The sequence below is a fragment of the Lonchura striata genome, chromosome 10, assembly GCF_046129695.1.
Source record: "Lonchura striata isolate bLonStr1 chromosome 10, bLonStr1.mat, whole genome shotgun sequence".
NCBI lineage: Eukaryota > Metazoa > Chordata > Aves > Passeriformes > Estrildidae > Lonchura > Lonchura striata.
In genome coordinates, this window is record NC_134612.1 from 5513470 (window position 1) to 5534798 (window position 21329).

A 21329-nucleotide genomic window follows, 5' to 3' on the forward strand; every position below is an offset into this window, starting at 1 on the left:
GCAATCCACAAATACTGCCTAGGAGTGGCATTTTTAAGGAGGGCACAGCTCTTGGGATTCTCCAAAAGAATCTTCTTCTGCTGCCTATGAAAATACTAGAAAATCCTAGGAAAATTCTAGGTAGCAGCAACAGTAAACAGGAACAATCCAAGAATAAATTATACTTGCAGATTCCCAAGTGGTAACACAGAAGAGTCAATTTAGGATTTCCAAAATCTGGATTATCTCCAAAGATCATTTTGTACTTCACATCTAACAGACTAACACCTCCTACAATCACTAAACAGCCATTTTTATCACAATTTATAAACTAAGTAGATTTTATTGCTAATTTTTAGAACAATTTGAATTCTCATAATGTGTCAATTTTGAGGGTACTGATTTCCTCTTTCCAAACAGAGAGAAAATGGTTTTTGTTACATATCTATTAAAAGGTCAGTCAGTGCAGTGGAACTCTTGGGAAAAGTTGTTCATTCACCAGCTTCTGCTTCAACCAAAAGTCCTCATTCCTCTCTGAAAGGCAGAATTTTACCTGGTTTCTTCCAATCCTCCCCAAAACTCACTGTGTTACTCCTGTCCTAGACCATACACCATCCTACTCCCTTTTCCTAGCATACTTAAACAGTAAAAGCTTTAAAACATCTGAAACTTAATCTCTTACTTTTGTAGCACATTTTCCTTCGTTTGAAATTTAAAACTGTGATGTTTTTTGAGGAATTTATTGTTAAGTTGAGCTGCATCAGGATTGTGACGTCGGAGTCGAGTCTGCCGGTGCAGGAGAGTTCGACACGGAATACTGTGAACACAACACAGGGGTTACAGGGGAGTGGGACATCCTCAGACTCTGAGATGAGAGAACATTTCAATCTTTTTTTGAGATTATGTTTATGAAGTACATTGTAAACATCATAAATTGTCACATTATAAAGAACTCGATACTATGAAATGCTATTTTAGTCTTCACGCCTCATCACTTCAGCCATCAGAGCATTAAAGGACATGGATTTTAAATTAATTTTTGTCAATTTTATTAAGTGTTCACAGGTCACTAGAACTGCATTTGTGGCTAAATGACCATTATTCATCCATGAGCTGGATGGGGGTGGGGAGTTTACCTGAGAGGGTGCGAGGAACTTCTCCTTGTAGAGAAATGTTGGCCTGGGGCAGGGCCATAGCCATGGGATCATGGACCTGAAATCCCAGTTTATACTCAACCTGTAACAACAGTTGGAAGACAGAAAACACATCAATAATCTGTCTAGGAGTGTAAGGAAATAAAACATCCCTTTCCATAATTCTTGACAATAAAAACACATACATTATTTTCAAGGAGTGCTGGTAATTTTAGGCATTCATAGTCCAAGTTTCTTATGTGACATTTTAGTATCAAGACTTCTGTGACAGTTCAAATTAAGAAAGCCAAAACAGAAGCTACTCTCAAAATCATTCCTTAAAATCTGGGGCAGAATTCAGAGTGCTTGAATTAAAAAAAAAAAAAAAATCCCTCACAAACCTCACTCAATGATACGTTTAAACTTACTTGTTCAAAAGTCACTTTGTTTAAGCTGCTAAAATTCAAAAAATTTCCCCTCCCACAGTCAGTTTTACAAACAAAATTGCTTAGAAATAGTTTAGTCAAGTGTAGTCAAGACTTTGTTTCCACTTAAGAAGCTGACTCTGCAAACATTCACTCAAGAAAAAGTACACTATATACTCTAAGTCATAAGCTCCTCTTGGAAATTCATCCTCCCTCTCCACTCTCAGCTGAATTCATTTGTTTGACTTTGTCCCAATAGTTAGTTTTTTCCCCCTTTTTAAAACATAATATGGTTCATTTCTGTTATAAATTTATTTTTCAGTCAAGATGCCAAGGGAAGAGACACAACCTGAGCTCCTCCAAGTCACACCACACCAACTTAGAGTGGAAGATTCTGAGGGGTGGAACCCCAGGAATGGGAAGCAGGGCTACACAAGCTCCAAAATTCCTCCTCAAAATTCACAGCCAGGCCCAAGGAAATACAGGGCAGGGCCAGTGATGCAGGGAGCCTCAGCTGAAGCTGTGACAAGGGAACTCCTCTCAAATGACAAGTGACTGAACTGCCACTGTGAAGGTGGAATATGGGATCAGGGCTGGCTGGCACTCGACCCAACTCCACTTCAGGCCAAAAGTCACTCCTCTTAACAAGTTACACCTCAAAGGGAAGAACAATGGCAGGAGGAATCTTCAGGACTTGCACTAGTGGAGCTGTTTAATACTACTGCTCCTGCTTGCAGCCTTTCCTGCTTAAGGGGAGAAGAACAACCATCATTTTAGAACAGAATGAACATCTGGCATAGACTAAACAGATCATTTCATATATGAAAGTAAATTGTTAAGTAACTGGAAATGCTTCAGAATGTAAGAGCATATGCAATCTCTCTGACAGCTGCTGCTGCATGCTCCAGGCACAGTGATTAAGTGACATAAAAAGCCTTTCCATTTAATCAGGGCTCAGTAAAAACATACTGGATGCTGCTTTTATAGACTCTTCTTGTCTCTAAGCATATGTTTCTAGAAATCTCTACAACAATTGTTCTACATATCATTTCCAGAGGCTTCAGCTCATGGCTGCCCTTCTGTGTGTCCAATGCACCAAGGGAAGAGATTCCACAGCCAGTGGCTTGTATGCATAAATGGACCTTGCCAGTAGCAAGAAGTATAAAATGCTTTGAAATAAGTGCTTCAACTTTCTAAAATAAGGAACAGCTTGGACGTACGCCATCTTAACTTATTGCCTGCGGTCATACAAGTATTTTGCACCTTGCATATGCTATTTTTTCAAAGAAAAAAGCCATTAAATTATAGCAGTGGGTATTCAGCAAGCAGAACAGCTAATGTCTCAAGTACCCGGAGCAGAAGTCATGCCTGCTCACCTTGGATTTGGCATGCCAGGTGAAGTGGAGATTGTTGGTCTCGCTGGGTATTAGGAGATTGAAGGACAAGGCATAGTGATTAACCACATCATTCCTCACGTAAGACAACTCTGCATCCAGACCTGTAAGAAGAAAGAGAAGAGTAAGACAGAAAAGAACAGGACCAAAGACATTGGAACAAGCACCTTTCAGGACCACCAGCTCCACTTATATTTGCATGTTTAAGCAAACACTTCCTCCAGTCCCTAAATTCCAAGGTAGGTTTGGAGACCAAGGCTCACAGCCAGCAGCTCTCACGGAGGGCTCCAAAGCCTTACAAAGCAATCACTTCAGAGTGGTGCCACAGCCTAAGGAACAGGTAAAAGCTGGAATGTAATGGAAGGAAAAACAACTTTTCATACAAACATCCAGGAGAGTTATTACAGGCTCTCCTGAACATCCCCTGTTCTGCTTCTGGGAGTCACTCAGATACATTCATTTTATTTACAACTGTGTTCACTCAAACCAAACTGCTCTGGATTATCTATCAATTAATCACAGGTAATTCCTTCTGGAATAGCTCATTTCTTGAGCCCTAAACACCTAGGAAGTATGGAATTAGTTTCAAGGTAATTAGATCACAGAATCACAGAATGGTTTGGATTTAAAGCCCCTGCCATGGGCAGGGACACCTTCCACTATTGCAGGTTGTTCCAAGCCCTGTCCAACCTGGCCTTGAACACTTCCAGGGATCCATGGGCAGCCACAGCTTCTCTGGGCAACCTATGCCAGGCCTAACCACCCTCACAGGGAACATTTTCTTCCTAATATCTAATGTAAATCCCTCTTTTACAGTTTAAAGCCATTCCCCCTTGTCCAATCACTGTCTGCTTGTGTAAAAAACTGGTCCTCCTCATAGAGAGTGAGAGGTGACATTTGTACACCCAGCAATACCAACATTTTGTGTTAACCCTTTGCTCTCTGAACATTTAAGTACACCTAGAGACCTGAAAACCCCACAAAAGTATTCATGTCAGGCCACTAAGGTGCATTTTCCCCTGTAAGACACAGCCTCTGATATTATAAACACTGCAGCTGCTGTTACTTTTTGTGGCACAGGATCCAGGGTCACGCTGAACACAGGGCAGGACCTGCAGCAATTAGTGGCAGGGTAAGCACTGCTTCCCTGCAGGGGTAAAATTAATCCCAGCTCCATATCCTCAGACAAAACCACACTGAATTTCAGTCAGTACCATTTGGCCTTGTCTCATACAGCTCATCCTCTTGTGCTCCCACTTAAATGCTATCGAGGCTCTGGGACATGCCAGGAGAACAATGGGGTAAATCAGACATTGAAAATTCCACACTGAAAGAACAGAGCTCAAATCAGTCACAGTACAAATGGGAATGGAGATAGCAGATTCTGGGATGCCTCCTCATGGCCTGCCAGGACCTAAAGGGGGTTTTTAAAAAACAGGAAGACATTTTTCAAAGTGAGATAGTGACAGGATGAGGGGAAATGGTTTAAAACCAGAAGAGGAGAGATTTAGATGGGATATTAGGAAGAAACTCTTCCCCTGTGAGGGTGCTGAGGCCCTGGCACAGGGTGTCCAGAGAAGCTGTGGCTGCCCCAGCCCTGGAAGTGTTCCAGGCCAGGTTGGATGGGGTTTGGAGGAACCTAGGATAGTGGAAGGAAGCTAACCATTTAACTGTATAGATAAGCTGCATTTGAAGAAAGGGAGCATCAGCTCAAGAGAAGTACTTCCTCCTCTTCAATGCAAAAACTGGGTACAGATCAGTAACAAAGTGATATTTTCTCTTATTTCAGAGCTTGATTTAATCCACCTTGTTTCCACAAGGTACAAAAGAGCAGACGAAACATTCCTCTTCATTTTTGTTGCTGTTAACCACTTTTATTCCCTGCTGGCTCATCAGGGTCCCAAAACTTAACCAAAACCCCACAGCTTAATCACAGGTACTAGGGATGGTGATGGGGAAAACCCCCAAGACTGGATGCATGAAAGGAATCAAGCTAATGGAGTAATCCCAGGGAGAAATTATCTCACATGAGATGTTGAGCAGAAAAAGATGCAGGTGCTGCTCTAAGTGTTTAATGTAAACAGCCCGAGACAGTCCTTGTACACATAGTCCCTATTTCCACTTAAAAATAAATGGGAAATGCAAAAACATATCCACCAGCAAAAGAGGGAGGAGGGGGAAGTCCACACAGCTCCAGAAAAAAAACCCTAAATTTTGAAAACACATAAAAGCAACAGCAAACTTCAAAAAATCCCTGCCTGGATCATTCTTACATGTCTACATGTTTATACATGAAACCCAACTCAGAGTGAGCAAACACAGGAGTGTGAAGAGCTCACAACCATCAGACACTTGGCATTAGATCCAGTCAAGATGGGAAGGTTTAAAGGCAGAACCTTCATTCAAATGAACACCATTAAGTACAAATAATTTTAAAAATTAGGGAAACAATGTGAAACAATGTAGCTGGAACAAGGAAGCTGCCTCTGGAATAAAGAAAAGCTGCTCTTGTTGATAAATGGTCCCAGCAACCAGAGATTCACAGAAACATTTCAGAATTTTAGGATGATAATCCTTGATTTAATAGAAACATTGTAGAGAAACTAGTCATTGTAATCAAATGGTTACACAGCAATAAAATTGCCTATTGCAAAAAGCAATAAGCATTCATAAAAGTAATATAAAATGCAATCCTAACTGAAGCTGTCAGAAGTATTTGATGTGCAGTATCATCCAAACATGTACAAAACCAAGTTACCCTACAGAAAATCAAACCTCTAATAGTGGTACAACACTTAGTAATTTCATTTTATAGGACACTAATGTTTTGTGCCTGTACTGCCAGAAAAAACTCCACACTAATAGGAGACACTAATTATATGAACTTCACAAGCAAAATCTAAGAGCTGCATGAGAATCAAATGTTGTGTTCAAAATACTATGCTTCAACACTGGCATAGAGAAATAATTCCAGAGGTTTTGTACTACAACTCTGAATTCCTAAAAAAAAGGCAGAAGATTGTCTGGCTCAGAGTCCTGCTCCCATCGGGGAGCTAAAGAAACTGCTTAGGGAAGGATTCAAAGCACAGTGACACTTTACCAGCAGATCCTCTGTGATTCCAGTGTTTGTGGGTCACCAATTTCAGGAAGTTCCTCAAAAAGGCTGAAGTGGGACCTTTTAAAAGGGGCTGGAGTGCCAGGATGAGGGGGAATGGCTTCACACTGCCAGTGTGCAGGGTTAGATGGGATATTGGGAAGGAATTCTCTGTGAGGGTGTTGGGGCCCTGGAATAGTGTCCCAAGGCCAGGCTGGATGAGGCTTGGAGCACCCTGGCTTAATGGAATGTGCCTCTGCCCATGGCAGGGGGTGGGACTGGATGGGCTTTAAGGTCTCTTCCAACCCAAACCCTTCCATGATTCTGTGATTAAACTCACAGGCAGTATCTCCCAATTGCTTCTCACCAGATAGTTTTTCTCCCAGGAATCTGGGTCAGTGTTTTCTCCAAGCCTGGAAACTGGATATACCCTTAGGAAATGCCAGTGTTTCAATACTGTACAGTAATTTCCCCTTTTAAGCATATCAACGGTTAAAATATTTCCCCTCTAGAACATCTTTTCCCATCAGTGAACTCAGACAAAATTCCTTTTCCCATGCACAGCTAAGAACCAGGGTCCTCCCCAGACAAGCAAGCTCCCATCTCCCCACCTCCAATCCACCACAAGACAGATCTGCTTCCAGACCATCCTTCCATTTCTAATTTTTCACCCCCTCTCTACCTCCCCAACTCAATCCTGAATTCCCCAAGCACTGTCTGTATAATTTATCTCAATCAGGCAAGCAAAACACAAGAACTTTGCAGCTGAACCTGCCAGTGAGAAAAAGGCCCAGCCTGTGCTGCAGGCAGGCAGCCAGGCAGGCAAGTGTGTTCTGCAGCCACCGGGGAGTCCAGTGCTGATCCCAGGAGCTGCAGCACGTTGCAGCCAGAGGGGAAGGCATGGCCAGGTCAGGAATCACACAGGGAACTGCAGAGAACAGCAGTGAGAGCCAGAGCCGTGGTTCTCTGATGGAGTGTGGGACCTGAGTCTCACCATGACAGCTGAACTCAGAACTGCTTTAATTCTGCATTTCCCCCTTTTCCTTCAGCCTTGCAAACTTACACATGCCTGGCAACATTCCTTATTTAAGCCTTCAGCAAGACACATGCAAGGACAGAAAACATGTCAGGAAACAGTCCTCAGTGAGTTTAACTCCCTAGTTAGTGAGGATGCCCAGGATCACACCACGTGGAAGGTGAGACTGCAGCAGCACTTAGATGGAGCTTACACTAAAACAGTCCTGTGACTTCATCAGATACTCTAAGGTTTTTCCAAAGCATGCTTTGGACACAGGTAGCTTAGAAAAATGGCACCAAATGAAGCAGGTCACTGCCAAAACACAGGATAAAGCAGAAACCTCAACATTGCACTTTTTTAGTGTAAATCTCTTCCAAACTCAGCAGCAGCATAAGATGTACCAGCTGAAATAGCAAGTTGCAAAGGAAAAGAGAAATAACTTGTAGTTTCTCAGTTTTTTTGGATTTCAAAAATGTTCAGTAAACTACTAAACTTCAACCTTACTGGTAGAGGAAAGGGAAAATGTAATTCTGCAATATGCTGGGTTCCTCTGAAGGTGTTAAATTCTTCCTTTGCATTAAGTAGGGCAAATCCAAGATGGATTTAATGGTTTGTGTCCTAAATGGAATAACAAAAGGAGAAAACAGGTGGCTCTAGGAGGAAAATACAGATGCAATACAAACAGCTACAGGAAATGGGCAGCTCCTCAATCATTTTCTAGGCAAAGTCGCAAAACATAAAGAGATAGAGAGCCTTACAAAGAAATATCACAAAATGCAGAGGAAGAAAAGCAGCTTCTATTGGTTTAAGCAGAATATTGGTGATCAATGCTGACCAGTTTGAAAAGCTGGGTTGCAGCTTTGCTTTGGCAAAGCTCCCTAAACAAGTCCATATGCAGACAAGGCACAGCACGGGAGGATCTGGTTTCTCCTTACTTGGACTTGACTAACCTACACCAGCACACATGAGATCAGTTCAGAGCAATGCTCTGCTGGATTTTGAGGCAAAACCACCAATCTTTTACCCAGGCAACCTCTAAATCTCGTTATTAATTTCCCCATCTTTGTACTTTGGGCACAGACTTGAAAGAATAAATTAAAGTTGAAGGCAAACAAAAAGGTAAATTTAAGCAGCAGGAGAAAGTCTGTCATTATTTGCACTGTTTAACATAACAAAGCATCTGAAGAAGCTCAGAAAGGAAGGGGAGAGGCCAACTTTTATTTCTAGATGCCAAGGATGCTGGGCAGCCCTTGTGTTCATGACAAAATTGAATCATGTCTGTCTAGCAGCCTAACAAAACACTTCTTTTCAAATATCCTTGTGCAAATGCAGTTTAGCTTCAACTCTTTTTTTTTTTTTTTTCATTTTAAGCACAATATACAAAAGAAACTTGCCTCTGCCGCCATGGGTAAATTTTATTTTATTTTTATGAAGTAAATCTATCCTGCAACATGCACCAGTACTAACATGTTCTTAGAAATGACAGCAGCACTTAGGAGTCTCTTACCTGGGGTTACACTTAATCACTTCATATCTCCATAACATAATTCTGGCAGATTTTGTCTTAAATGGGGAGATCCAAAATGAGTGTGCAATGCAAGAGTTTCCTATTAGACTAGGACTAGAATATTGCAAAAAGCAGCATTTCATTAAAAGCAGTCTGGTAACAATAGCTGACAATTATCTGTCCAGTGGCTCCCCAGCAGAGAAATGACTGAAATTGGGGTTGTTTTCTTAATGCTCTAGTCTGTAATTTAAAAGAGTTTCTTCATCAGCAGCTGAGAAGTCTCTGCAGTGTGACATCAAACCACCACAGCCCACCCAGAGCAGAGCCACTCCTGATCCTGACTCACAGCCACTGAAACCAATTAAAGGGAAGATTTACGCAGTTCAGTGAGTTATGCTCTTTATATAAATATTTTATTTGTTCTATTATGTACTCCAGAGAATAAGGCCTCTGCTCCTGAGCTGCTCATCTGGATCAGTCCTCTGGCCACAACAGAAATCTCCACACCAGGGTGAACACTCATGTGAAAGAGCACAAACCCCAAGGTTCAACACCCCTCCAACATCAACCCCCTCCCAAGCTTGCTCATCCCATAAACACATGGGATAAACACACTGGATTCTCCCAGCACTGGACAACTTACCTTGCTGAAAAAGACAGCTTCTTTTTACTTCAATTTTCCTTTCACTAAAAGTGCACCCTAAGTCTGAAACATTGACTTTAAATGACTTTGCTAGTTTTGCAGCAGGTTCTGCAAATGTCCACTGGAAAACACAGCCCAAACACAGAAAAATGAAATGCAACTGCAGAATTAAAAATCAGCTCTTGACTACTGAAACTTCCTTTTTTCAAAGGGTATGTAAAACATGTTCCCAGAGCAAGTCTTATTAGTTTGAATGTACTTAATTAGTTCAATAATCAGCTTTGCCCAGGGCTGAAACTACAGCTGGGAATTCAAAGATACAGGGAAAAAAATGCAAACTGATCAACATGGATTGATTTAGTTTAGAAAATAGGAAACTACTGGGAACACAACACTAAGCCTCTGAAAATACTGACACACAGAAAACTACTTATATCATATTTCTGCATATCCAGTGTATACAACAACAAAGTGAACTTTGCTTTAATAAAACAAGTAACTGACACCTGCATTTTTACTTAAGCTTTCCACATAGCTACAGTCTGTCAGAGTTGTTGGTCGGGATTTTGGGCTGAAATAATTGTTTTTAAACGCCTTACACGTTGGTAGTCTGTGGAAAAGATGACTGATGAAAAATAAAGCAGGGCAAAACCAAGTTAAACCTTCAGCAATATGGAGATGATGAAGAAGCAGCTTTTCAGTCTCCTAACAGGGGCACCAGGGACTGTCAAAGGATGGCGATCAGTGTCAAGCTAAAGACAAAGCAGCAGCACAAACCCAGCAATACTCACACCTCTGCAAGCTCACCCAATTCCAAGGAGCAGCAGCAGAGGGAACGCGGGCTGTGGTTATTTGTTACCTGGGCAGAGTGAACTTCTCATGAGCTGGAGGGGGAATACAATGTGTAAGGCATTCAATTTGAGGAAATACCCAACATAACTTCGAGGCGATTAATGCACCCTTGAAAACCGACCAAGACTCCTCGGCAGGAGCTCTTAGCAGGAAGCTTCCCAACATCCAGAAAACGGGAGAAAAACCTCTTAGCTGAAAGCTCTCATTAAGTCCTTGTGAATCTTCACAGGCAGTTAACCCCCAATTCACCTCATTGATACTGTTAAATACAATTTGCAAATTCAACACCCCAAGCAAATGGGATTTTTTCCACTGAAAAGCCTTGTGGAAAGGCAGAGGGAAGACTTCTTCACTTCCACAGGAAGAAGCTCCCCTAGGAGATGCCACCTGCTGAAGTACAATCAATATTTAACTCAATCCATACTAAATAGAAGATATTTATTGTTCCTATGACCATCTGCTTACCCTTTGTCTCTGAACAGCAACAACTACATTTCAACCACCTGCTTGCTCTTCTTGCCTTCACCTAAAGAAAAAAAATCTCCACTATTCTGCTAGGTAGGATATAAAGATCCCTGTAGAAACAGCTAAATGACCGTTCTTAATAGGGGCAGGGGAAAAACCCAAATCAAAACCACGTATCTCACCTCACAGCAAAATGCAAGTGGACTCTGCTCCTGAGAACACCCTTCTAAATGAAATTTGGCCATTGCAAGAGAAAAAAAAAAAAAAAAAGAAAACCTAGAAAACTCACCAAACAGCAGCCACATTGCTGTTAATAGGCAGGATGGTGCACATGAGTTACCTGAAACACTGATTCCAAAGGAAAAATGCAGCAGAGATGCACAAAATGGATACTTGAAGGCAGAGGCAAATTAGTGGCAAGGACCAACAAAGAGGGCAAGGGGAAATGGGACAAGTGGGAATAGGAATGGTACAGGGTTGGAAGCAACTGAAAGGAAACTCAGTAATACAAAAAAATAAATCTAACTTAAAGGAAAAATATAAAAACTTTATTCTTAGGTGTACTTATGAAATAAATTTAACTTAGCAGCTATGGCAAATCTCATCATTCCTGTAATATGAAGTTTGATGCTCCTTTTGAATTAGAATGAAAGCAAACTCTGAGAATAGAAAACCAAAAGGTTCCCTCCTCATGAACTGCAGTTGCCCAAGAGCACAGCCCTCAAAATAAAACCTTTGATCAAATTCTCAGTTGTGCCTCAAAGCTTTGGAAGGGAGCTGCTGTCATCTTCCCAGCTAGAACACCAGCACCTCACAGAGGTATGCCAGGTGTCATTTTTGGGCTTGTAAAAAACATGTGTTGGTGGTGTTTCAGTGTCACCTACCCAGAGAAATTGTGCCATTTTATTTTTATTTCATTTAGCTACAGCAATGCACCTATATGTTGATTTAGTTATCACTGTAGACAAGACCCTAAGTCACCTCCAGAACAGTATTTGAGCCAGTGCCATGGCTATTCCTGTAATGAGTACTTGACAGAGTGCAGATAAATTTAATATTAATTAGGAAGAAAAGACACACCCCCTCCCTCAGTGCATCATGTGGGAATGGATTTATAGAAAATTTTTAAGGTTTGATAGAAGGTTCACACAGTGTGTATTTGTATGTAAATTTTGAGATAATAAAAGTTGATTTAGAAACGTTATGGAATAGGATAGACATTGTTGAGAGAGAAATAGAATTAGAAGTAAGTTTTAAAAGATGGTTTTGTAAAAAAGATCAGATATTTTAGAGAAATAGAACTGCAAAAGATAATGTAGCAGGATTTATGAGAGGTAATTTTAGATTATTGATTTTAAGGTATTTATAGTATAGTGTGGTAACAGCTGATAGGTTATGAAACGTTTACATTGTATCATAATTAAGAAATAGTTGGGTTTTGATTGTAATGTTGTGAATTATAACATTCGTATTGTTTTATTTTTTTATATGAGATTGAAAATGGAATAAAAGTTTTTAAAATGCCAGAAAAAAAAACTCACTTCAGATCCCTCAGCCTTGAAGTCTGTACTCCTGGTTGTAGGACTGCTGAAGGGATGATGGACTGTCCACATCTTTTGAGATGCTCTGAACACTTTCATCAGAGTGACACAGATAGTTTAACACAAAACCAAGCTCTAAACCAACTAAGCCAGGTCTGTTCACTTCTCTGCCATCTCTAAACCTACAGAGCTTTGCATTTTTTTTCTTTTATTAGGAATTACTCTGCAAGGCCATTAACTGATTTCATAAAGGCCCAAGACTGGAGAGAATAACCATCATTAGTTTATCAGCCTGCTCATGCTTTCCAAGACTCCCAAGCAGCAGCTCCCATGCCTGTGCTCCCGAGTCTGCGCTTTCCCAAGCAGCGTGCTGAAATCAATATACTGCTTAATTTAATTACAGCTATTCAACACCCAGTAAGTGGCAGGGAAATTCTAAAGCATCACATTAGTTTCATGCTGCTGCTTCTGCTCCCAGCTCTCTGGAGCAGTCAGTGCAAATATGTGAGTTATCCGCTTGAAAGAAGGACAAAGGCAGCGATGGAAGAGGAATAATGCCTTTGAAGCCTCTGCCATGGCGCCCTTTGTGCCACCATAAGGCATTTGCAGAGAGTGTTAGCATTCATCCCAACATGGGAGCTGCTGGTGCTGCTGCCATTCCGGGAAAAAAGGGAAAAGAACTCAATTCACAAGGCACAACTCATTAAACACATTTCACTCCCTGCTCTCACAGCTGAGACCTTGAGTACGATTGAATCCTGCACACTAAAGTGCCAACAGTAACTCTGACTTAACACCCATCCACTGCAAGGGAAGTAGGAGTCTCTGTGATATTCCAGTCTGGACAGTTTCAGGTAGGAATTAGTCATCAAGTCATTTCACTAGAGCTCAGCACAACCGTGAATCAACACATTTGGAATTTGTCTCATTAATTCAGCTTTTTCAGTATCCAAACAAAACTATGAATAGCAGAAGGGGAGGAGAAAAACACAAGGCTTCATCCTTTAAAATACCCAGAGTGTACAGTACAGCTGCCTCCACAGCTCCCACTCTCGGGAAAACACCACCCTGGGATTTTTCGTGCCTGTGAACAAGATCCCTATCTCCTTTATTTCCCTCTGTGCAGGTGGTGTTTAGGAGCAGTTTCGGTCCCTGCCTTCCTCTCAGTATCCTGAGCCTTTCTTGCTGGCTTTTCTCATGCATGCAGGGAGCTGTGCCTCCATTTCCTCTCTTTCGTTTCCATTCTGTCTGTGCACTGGAGGGAGAAAGAGACCAAACAATCAGCAGTGATAAATAGGATGCTGCCAAACAGAATGCAGGTGTAAAGTCACAGGAGTGAGGAATGCAGCTTCGGGAATTTTCCCCCTCACCACCACCAGGACAGCTTTCAGAGGTCAGGTTTCTTCCAAGACCCTGACAACAAATGTTACAAGAGCCACAAACATTTATCACTAGACAGACCTTGGCCTCTGGGGAGCTGAAATGGCTGTTTCCTCCCAGGCCTGAGCACAGACAGAGCTGCAAGAGGCAGTCCAGCCACACTCTGCCTTTACAGTCCCATCTGAACACCAATTTCCAGAAGGAAAGAGCCTTCTCCAGGAAGGATTGAGACAGAGCCCCCAGCACTGCAAATCCCAACACATCAGCTGATGTGGTAAAGCAAGATTCAGAAATCAACCACGCACCTCAGCAATGCTGAGCAGATCAACACACACAAGGACTGAAGGTTATTTCACAGATTTCCACCTTAGTGGCATCACAGAAGTTTTAAAGCAATCCAAATCCAGGCCAGAGGCTCACTCCTCTATGAGGAAGGCCTTCCACTGGCTATTTCAAGCTTCTAGAAGCTTATTATTCTCCAGTTTTGCAAGCATTACCAACATTGCAGTGGATTGTACAATTTCACACATCTCCAAAGAAATGGCCATACACTGTTATTAGAACTGTGCAAGCTAAAGGGGAGGCAACAGAATGGAAAGGGACAGAGGAGCCCCAACTGCAGCTGCTCCTCAGAAGCCTCAATATGGATATGAGCCATGGCAATGGGTCAATCAGATCAACAGACACCCAGGCACAATGGGAGGCTCCAGAATGAACACAGGTAAATCAGACAGACACCCAGGCACAATTAGAAGGAACACAGGCTGCTGCAGAGAACTTGTCATGACCTGCTGCTGCTGCACAGCCCTGAACATCTGCCTGTCCCCAGCCCCACAGCTCCAGAGCAGGCTGGGTAACACCCACCCACAACCCCAAACCCACCGGCTACTGAGCACCCGTCACACACTGTCAGTGGGCTAAAGGGCTTTACAGAGCGAGGTAACAGATTTATTATCCTAAAAAGAGCACTTGCATTTCACTGGATATATTAGAACATTCTCAGCAGTTCAGTTTTGTTTCAGTGTGTGGTGTCTGTCAGGATTAGAAGTACATTTTCCATCCAGGTGTGCACCTCTGTCAACCTTCCCTTTCTAATGGTGCCATGAAGTAAGATGTACTCCTGCAAAGACAGGCATGTGGAACACAGCAGAAGTACAGCCTGCAAAAACTTTGTATTCTTCAAAGCCAAGCACTTAAAAGCTATGAAATGAAGATTTCAGAACACGTATACAAGAGAACCTGACCTTGAACTGTAACTCATGTACCACACACACATCTGCTTCTATGCCTTTGGGGCACTCAAATGTCTGCTCCTTGGGGACATCTCCTACATCCTCCTGCAACGGTAGAGGCTCTTTGCTGCATTTTTTCCAGTACCTGTGAGTTCCCCAAGTCCCATGGAAAATGATCTTGGGTGCTGCTAACAACCCTCACTCAGAATCACAAAGAATACATACTTTCAGCTCCCTTTCATAACAATCAGGCAACAAAGGAACAAGAGGATTTCCAGCCACTACAGATGCTTGCAAGTACCATAAAGCACTTTTGATGTGAACTCCTGTCTGTGGCCAACTCCCCAAAACAATGACATCAACAAAGATGTTTCATAGTATAAAATTAAGACAATTAACACCATCTGCTGCAATAAGATGATGGTTAGACTCCATTTCTAACATACAAAATTGAATTTGCTCTGTAATTTCCCAGGACTCTGCTCAGCCCTGGTGAAGGCACACCTGGAGCACTGGGCTTCCCAAGAGAAGAGCCACAGAGCTACAAGAGGGTGCAGTGAAAGACCTCAAAGAGAATTAAAGGAATTGCAACACGTCTACCAGAAGAAGACACTGAGAAAGCTGGAGCTGTTCAGCCTGGAGGACAGCTGGGGATCTCATCAATGTATATAAATATTCAAAGATGTGTGCAAAGAGGATGGAAGTAGGTTCTTCCTACCAGTACCCAGTGAGAAGATCCAAAAATCAGGCAGAAACTGAAACACAGGAGGGTCTGCCTGAACAGCAAGAAAAACTCATACAGTGAGGGTGACTGAGCACTGGCACTGGCTGCCCACAGAAGAGGTGAAGTCTCTATCCTCTGAGAGGTCCAAAAGCTCCTGGATGTGGCGCTGGACAAGCAGCTTTGGGTGGCCCAGCTTGAGCAAGGGGTGGGACCAGATGACCTCCAGAGGTCCCTGCCAACCTCAACCACCCTGTGAGTCACCATCTCAATTTAAAAACCAAACAAACAACACTTGGTTGTAACAGATTTTGCATCGATGTTGCATCTTGCAGCCAGACAACTCATTTTAGTAAACTGCACAACGACTTTTAATGAAATTCTAGAACACGTTAAGTACAAGTCACATAAGTGAAATTAATTTAACTCTGTAATTGAGCGAGTGCAAATATAAAACTAACAACAGACAGCATTCAGTGATTGCTCAGAAGAAACTAGGCCAGAGAACACTAAATTTGGAAACTCAATGTAAACATTGTAGGACTTCTGACTTTAAAATTCCCCAGCAATTCTAATTTAGCCCCCTGTGTATATGCATTATGATACGCCTTAGTTACACAATAATGTGGTGGTATTTTCCCCCCATGGGACTAAAGTCTCAGTTAACATCCAGACCAGACTCCTAAAAACACCCAGAGCCATGTGACAGGAGGGCTATCCACAAGACCAATTTCACAGCTGAAAGGAACGTAGTCTCAAAAAAAACTCCTGCAGGGACAGAAAGGGTTGTCCTCACTGCTTAAGCCAAGTTTTCACAGGCAGCTATTGATTCTGATCCTCAGAATCAGAGGGTAGAACCTGTGAAGCTGAGCTCAGAACTGCTGGGAACTCCTAATCAAGGTCTAAGAGATAAACAAGGAATGCACAAACTGCCAAATAACATCGTGTTCTGAAACAGACTATATCCAATCCTTAATTATTAAAGCAAGCTATCTAATATTATAATAATGAGTATTTTCTACCTTATTCTCTAAACCTTAGATTGGTACCTACAAAACAGGAATATACCAGCCTTCACATCCTAGGATCCTGTGAAAAGCAGAACAATGGAGCATTTCAACAGGAGGCAAACACCACATTCTGACTTCATGGGAAAACTGGAATGAAAGTCACTAAATCAAGTAGAGACCTCCTACTGAGTAACTCATCCCTAACTTCACACTACCTGCACGTTCAGCACCACTGGAAAAAGGGATAGGATCAGGTGGTGTTTTCACACCTGTTCACTCGCTACATAAGACTAACAAAACTTTCTATAGGTCTAAGCACAGGCCCAAAAAAGCTTCTGCAGATGAACCAGCTCTAAAAAGCTACAGATGATGGTACCAAGAGAGTTCAGAGACACCCCTAAAATGGTTGTGGTGCTCTGGATGTCTCTCCCCAAAAAGCAGCACTTTCCTTCCTCCTCCCCAACTCCCCCGTATCCTGTACCTCATCACTGCTCTCACTGTGACACCTCTGCCTCCTGCTGCCATCGCTGGGGCCATCTCAGCCAAGTCCCCTCAGCTAACTCCTTCCTACTCCATCCCCTCCAGGGTAAGTGGAATCTGACACATTCAGCTATGTGAAAACCACAGATTAATTTTCCCAAAGGCTTGTCGTCTGGATGGCTGGGAATATTTTCCATGGGAATGGCGAGAGATATTTCTGACAGAGACACCATATGCCTGCCATATAGCAAGTCCTGCTTTCAGACCCTGAGAACTCTGCAGTGTTTCGAAATAAAAATCCACCTCACACAACAAGATGAGCCAGTTTCCTCTAGTTTTCTTCTACCTAAAGTCCTGAAGACTACAAAACAATTCCTCCTACGGCAGACACATGGTCAGAATTCCACAGCCCGACTGTGGAAATCTGGCGTGAGCATACAGGAAAGGAGCAGGCAGTTTTCACTGTAAATCACCATATCTGTCCTTTCTCCATGCCACAAAGAACAGCCACAAATAATCTGCAACAAGTTCCTATTTCACTTACAAGAGCCACAACCTCATTAAAGCACAACCATGGTTCTGCAAGACACAGAACCTCGGGTCTGGGGAAAGCAGCAGCACCAGACACTGCACTGAACCGTGTCAGCCTGGCTGATGGAGAGACCACGTGGGGATATGGCCCCACAGAGTTTCCACCAGACCCCGGGGATGCTCCAGCTCTGCATCACTGTCTGTGACTGATTCAGCAACCACATGTGTGCTTACATTTATTCCTAATCAAATTTGTCACCTAAGTATGTATAGGGTGAGATTTAGAACCATGAAAACAGCACAGGCTGTAGTAACTGTAGTAATTCCATGTAACATTTGGGTTTACGAGCAGAAAATCTGAGAGTTTCTGTTCAGCCACAGCAAGACAGTAGCAGAGGCGAGATTGTTTAGAGACAAAAGGTGAAAGAATCCAGTTTCTATTAGCAGCTTCACTGAACTTAACACTTCACTTCACAAGCAACCTCATTTTCCTATCCCCGTGACTATCCCAGCATCTGCTGACCCACGGCTTTTCTTAAAGAAGTTCCAGAAGCTGAATCCCCTCACTGCCCTTGGCAAGTTCATGCATATGTACGAGGCCTTAAACCATGAACTTGACTGTATAAACCCCAATCAGATAGTACAAAATGGAACATATGAAAAGCTGGGTTTGTTTTCAGAATCGTGAACACCTGGAACAAAACTGTCTGTCCCTCTGGATTTTCTTCTGCCAGAGGAATACATTAAGTTATTGATAAATTGGCCTGTGTCTAAATGCCTCCCTAAACTACACCTCACCTACAGACAAGAGCACCCCTATAATTGTAGAGATACCCCTAAAATTAAATCTACTCATGCCAACAGCACAATTTAGATCATGGAAGTTTGGTTTGCAACAGATTTCCAGTGATCTGAACCCCACTAACTGAAGGAAGTCCCAGTTTACCTCCACATTAGATTCCAATTTATCCAAGTCTCTGGGGTCACAGAGGCAGAACAGATCATTCATGTCAGATACTAAAAGTGATATAAACCAGCTACAGACAGCCGAGTAGTGAGTGCCTTCGGCCATGTAGTAATAGACCCCCACAAGCGAGGCTAGAGGAAGAAATTTAGCTTAAAAAATAGTAACAGCACATCTTGCCTCCTCAGCTGCTACTTCATGATGAATAATTATGTCAGTGGGCCACGGAAGCCTGAACAAATCCAACTAACAGAGATTTCAGGCACTAGACAGGGGAGAGCCCAAACCTTACCTTTCAGTACTCCCAAGATTAACTACTTATTTAGAATCCCAGCTCACCAGAAAGTCAGACATTTTCACCCTCTATCTGTACCAGAGCATCTGGCAGTAAGCACGTGCCACGTACAAATGACAACAGCAGGACACTGATCACCAGGGCAAGCCACGAGGGAAAAATGTTTACAGTGCTCTTCAGTCCCCAGATTCCATGACTTGGGTCAGCTGTGTGCTCACAGAGTGCAAATTAACTGGAGATATTTTTATTTTGTCCATTTGACACAAATAAAGTCTTGCACTGGCAGTTTTCCAGCTTGCAGAGATACAGGGCATTTGGGAAAAACAAATCACTGGGGACACCAACAGATTTGTTTTGAGACTCCAGCCACCAACTCTAAACAAGAGCCTATGCAAGCCAAAGCCTACAGAAAACAAATCTTTGTTTAAGTCAGACTCTCCAAGCACAGAACTCCTGTGAAAGCCTTCCACAGCGGGCCAGATGGGGGACTTCAGGAACTGCCTCCAAGTCCTTGCACAGCAATTGTCAGCCTGCCTAGAAATTAAGATTCCTTTCACACACACACACCCAATTATTGCCAGGTCTCCTCTCTGCCCTCTGTATGTCGCTTGCCTGGCTAATTAAATCATGGTTTTGAGTTCACTCCTTCCAGGGCTTACCCTGCTCCCACAGGACACGATCCCCGGTTGCTCCAGTCTGGGGAGCCCCTCACCATAAGGGTGAAGCCTTTTCTTCCCCTAACCACATACACACAAAGCAGCACAGAGACCACCTTTGACTCGTCTATTCTCACCACGACCCCAGTCCTACAAAACCCACAGATCCCCGGGATCACCGATCCCCACCCCAGTCCCACAGCTCTCCATCCTCTCCTGAGCTCCATATCCTTCATCCTCGCTCAAGACCCTTTCTATCCTTCTCTGCACGCCCAAATCTGCGTCCCTTGCAGAGTCCCACAGACACCCCCCGTCTCCTGGACCCCAGAGCAAACCCCTGGCTCTGCTGACACCCACCATCCCCACCCCAGTGCCTCAGCCCCACACCCTCCCGAGCCGCAAGTCCTTCACCCCCATTCGCAGCCACTCCCACAGAACCCACACAAATCCCTGGATTCACCCATTCCCATCCCAGACCCACAGACCCCCCATCCTCTCCGGTCCTTCATCCCGCAGCCTCTCCAGCACCCGAGATCTGCTTCCCTCCCAACACTCCCACGGACACCCCAATTCACTCCTGGGCCCCAGAGCCTGCTAACGCTCATCATTCCCAGCCCAGTCCCACAGCTCCCCATCCCTTTCCAGCCCGCAAACCTCCACCCCGGCCCAGCGGACTCCCCTCGGGCCCTCCCGAGCGGCCGGGCTCCCCCCACCGCAGCCCCGCGCCGCCCCGGGCGCACTCACCGATCAGCTGCCGCACCTCCTCCTCGCTCAGGTAGATGCTGAGGCTGGGCCCGGCGCCGCTGGGGGGCCAGTCCGGGGCGTGCGGGCCGGGCCCGGGCTGGCCCTGGACGCCGGCGGGCAGCACCAGCAGCAGCAGCAGCAGCAGCGGCGGCGGCAGCAGGCGGAGGAGATGGCGGCGCGGGCCCCGCACCCGCCGGCCCCGCCGCGGCCCCGCGCCCGCCTCCCGGGGTCGGCCCCGCCGCCCCCCGCCGGGCTGCCGGCGCCGCGGCACCATCGCTCCGCGGGGACGGAGGGACGGACGCAGGGCCGGGGGGAAGCGGGCGGGACCCCCCGCCCCGCCGGACCCTCGCACGGCGCGGCCGCCCCAGGCCCCGCCCCGCGCACGCGCCGCTCCCGCCGCCGCGGGCGGCCCCTCGGCGCGGGCGGCAGGGGCGGGATCCCCTCACGGCCATTCCCGCCTCTTCCCGCATCCCGCCCGGCGGCGGGAGGAAGAGGAGGAGGGACGGCATCCCCGCTCCCGGCGGGTGCCGCTCTCAGAGTGACTGCATCGGAGAAGACTTCGAAGATCCTTGGGTCCAACCTGCGACCGGTCCCCACCTTGTCAGCCAGCCCAGAGCACTGAGTGCCCCGTCCAGGCCTTCCGTGGACACCTCCAGCTATGGAGACTCCAAACCTCCTTGGGCAGCCGCTTTTAATGCCTGGCCGCCCTCTCCATGATGTCCAACCTGAACCTGCCCTGGCCCAGCCTGAGGCCATTCCTTCATCCTGTCCCTGTTCCTTGGGAGCAGAGCCTGACCCCCCTGGCTGAGGGGGTCCCTGACACCTGTCAGGAGTTGTGCACAGCCACAAGGTTCCCTGAGCCTCCTTTTCTCCAGGCTGAGCCCCTTTCCAGCTCCCTCAGCCGCTCCTGGTGCTCCAGCCCCTTCCCCATCTCCGTTTCATCCTCTGCACATGCTCCAACCCCTCAATATCCTCCTTGTGAGGACCAGAACGGGACACAACACTTGAAGGATCTCACAGTGCCCAGTCACCGCCCTGGTCCTGCTGGACCCATTGGCCTCTTGCCCACATGGGCACACCTGGGCTCATGTCCAGCCACGATTGACCTGCATCTCCAAAGCCTTGGCCAGGTCCTTTATGGCATCTGACCCCACCGTGGAGGTCACCCACTGAATCACCTCATGCTCACCCGAGACCCTGCACATCCCCCCGCTTCTGCTAAGCTGTGGTTGCCTCCATCTCCAAACCCTTCCAGACAGACATCC

General features: G+C 44.9%; 1 protein-coding gene across 2 annotated transcripts in view; it reads right to left on the reverse strand.

Annotated features, from left to right (window-relative positions):
* RYK (receptor like tyrosine kinase) overlaps positions 1-20338 on the reverse strand; it is a 53844-nt gene extending 33506 nt beyond the window's left edge. For both annotated transcript variants that reach the window (XM_021541446.2, XM_077785603.1), the window contains exons 1-4: positions 20065-20338; positions 2914-3035; positions 1116-1215; positions 662-796 (exon numbers count right to left, since the gene is read on the reverse strand). In XM_021541446.2, the coding sequence (XP_021397121.2) occupies positions 662-796; positions 1116-1215; positions 2914-3035; positions 20065-20338 (631 nt within the window). The remainder of the gene's footprint in view (positions 1-661; positions 797-1115; positions 1216-2913; positions 3036-20064) is intronic.
* Between the last annotated feature and the right edge of the window lie 991 nt (positions 20339-21329).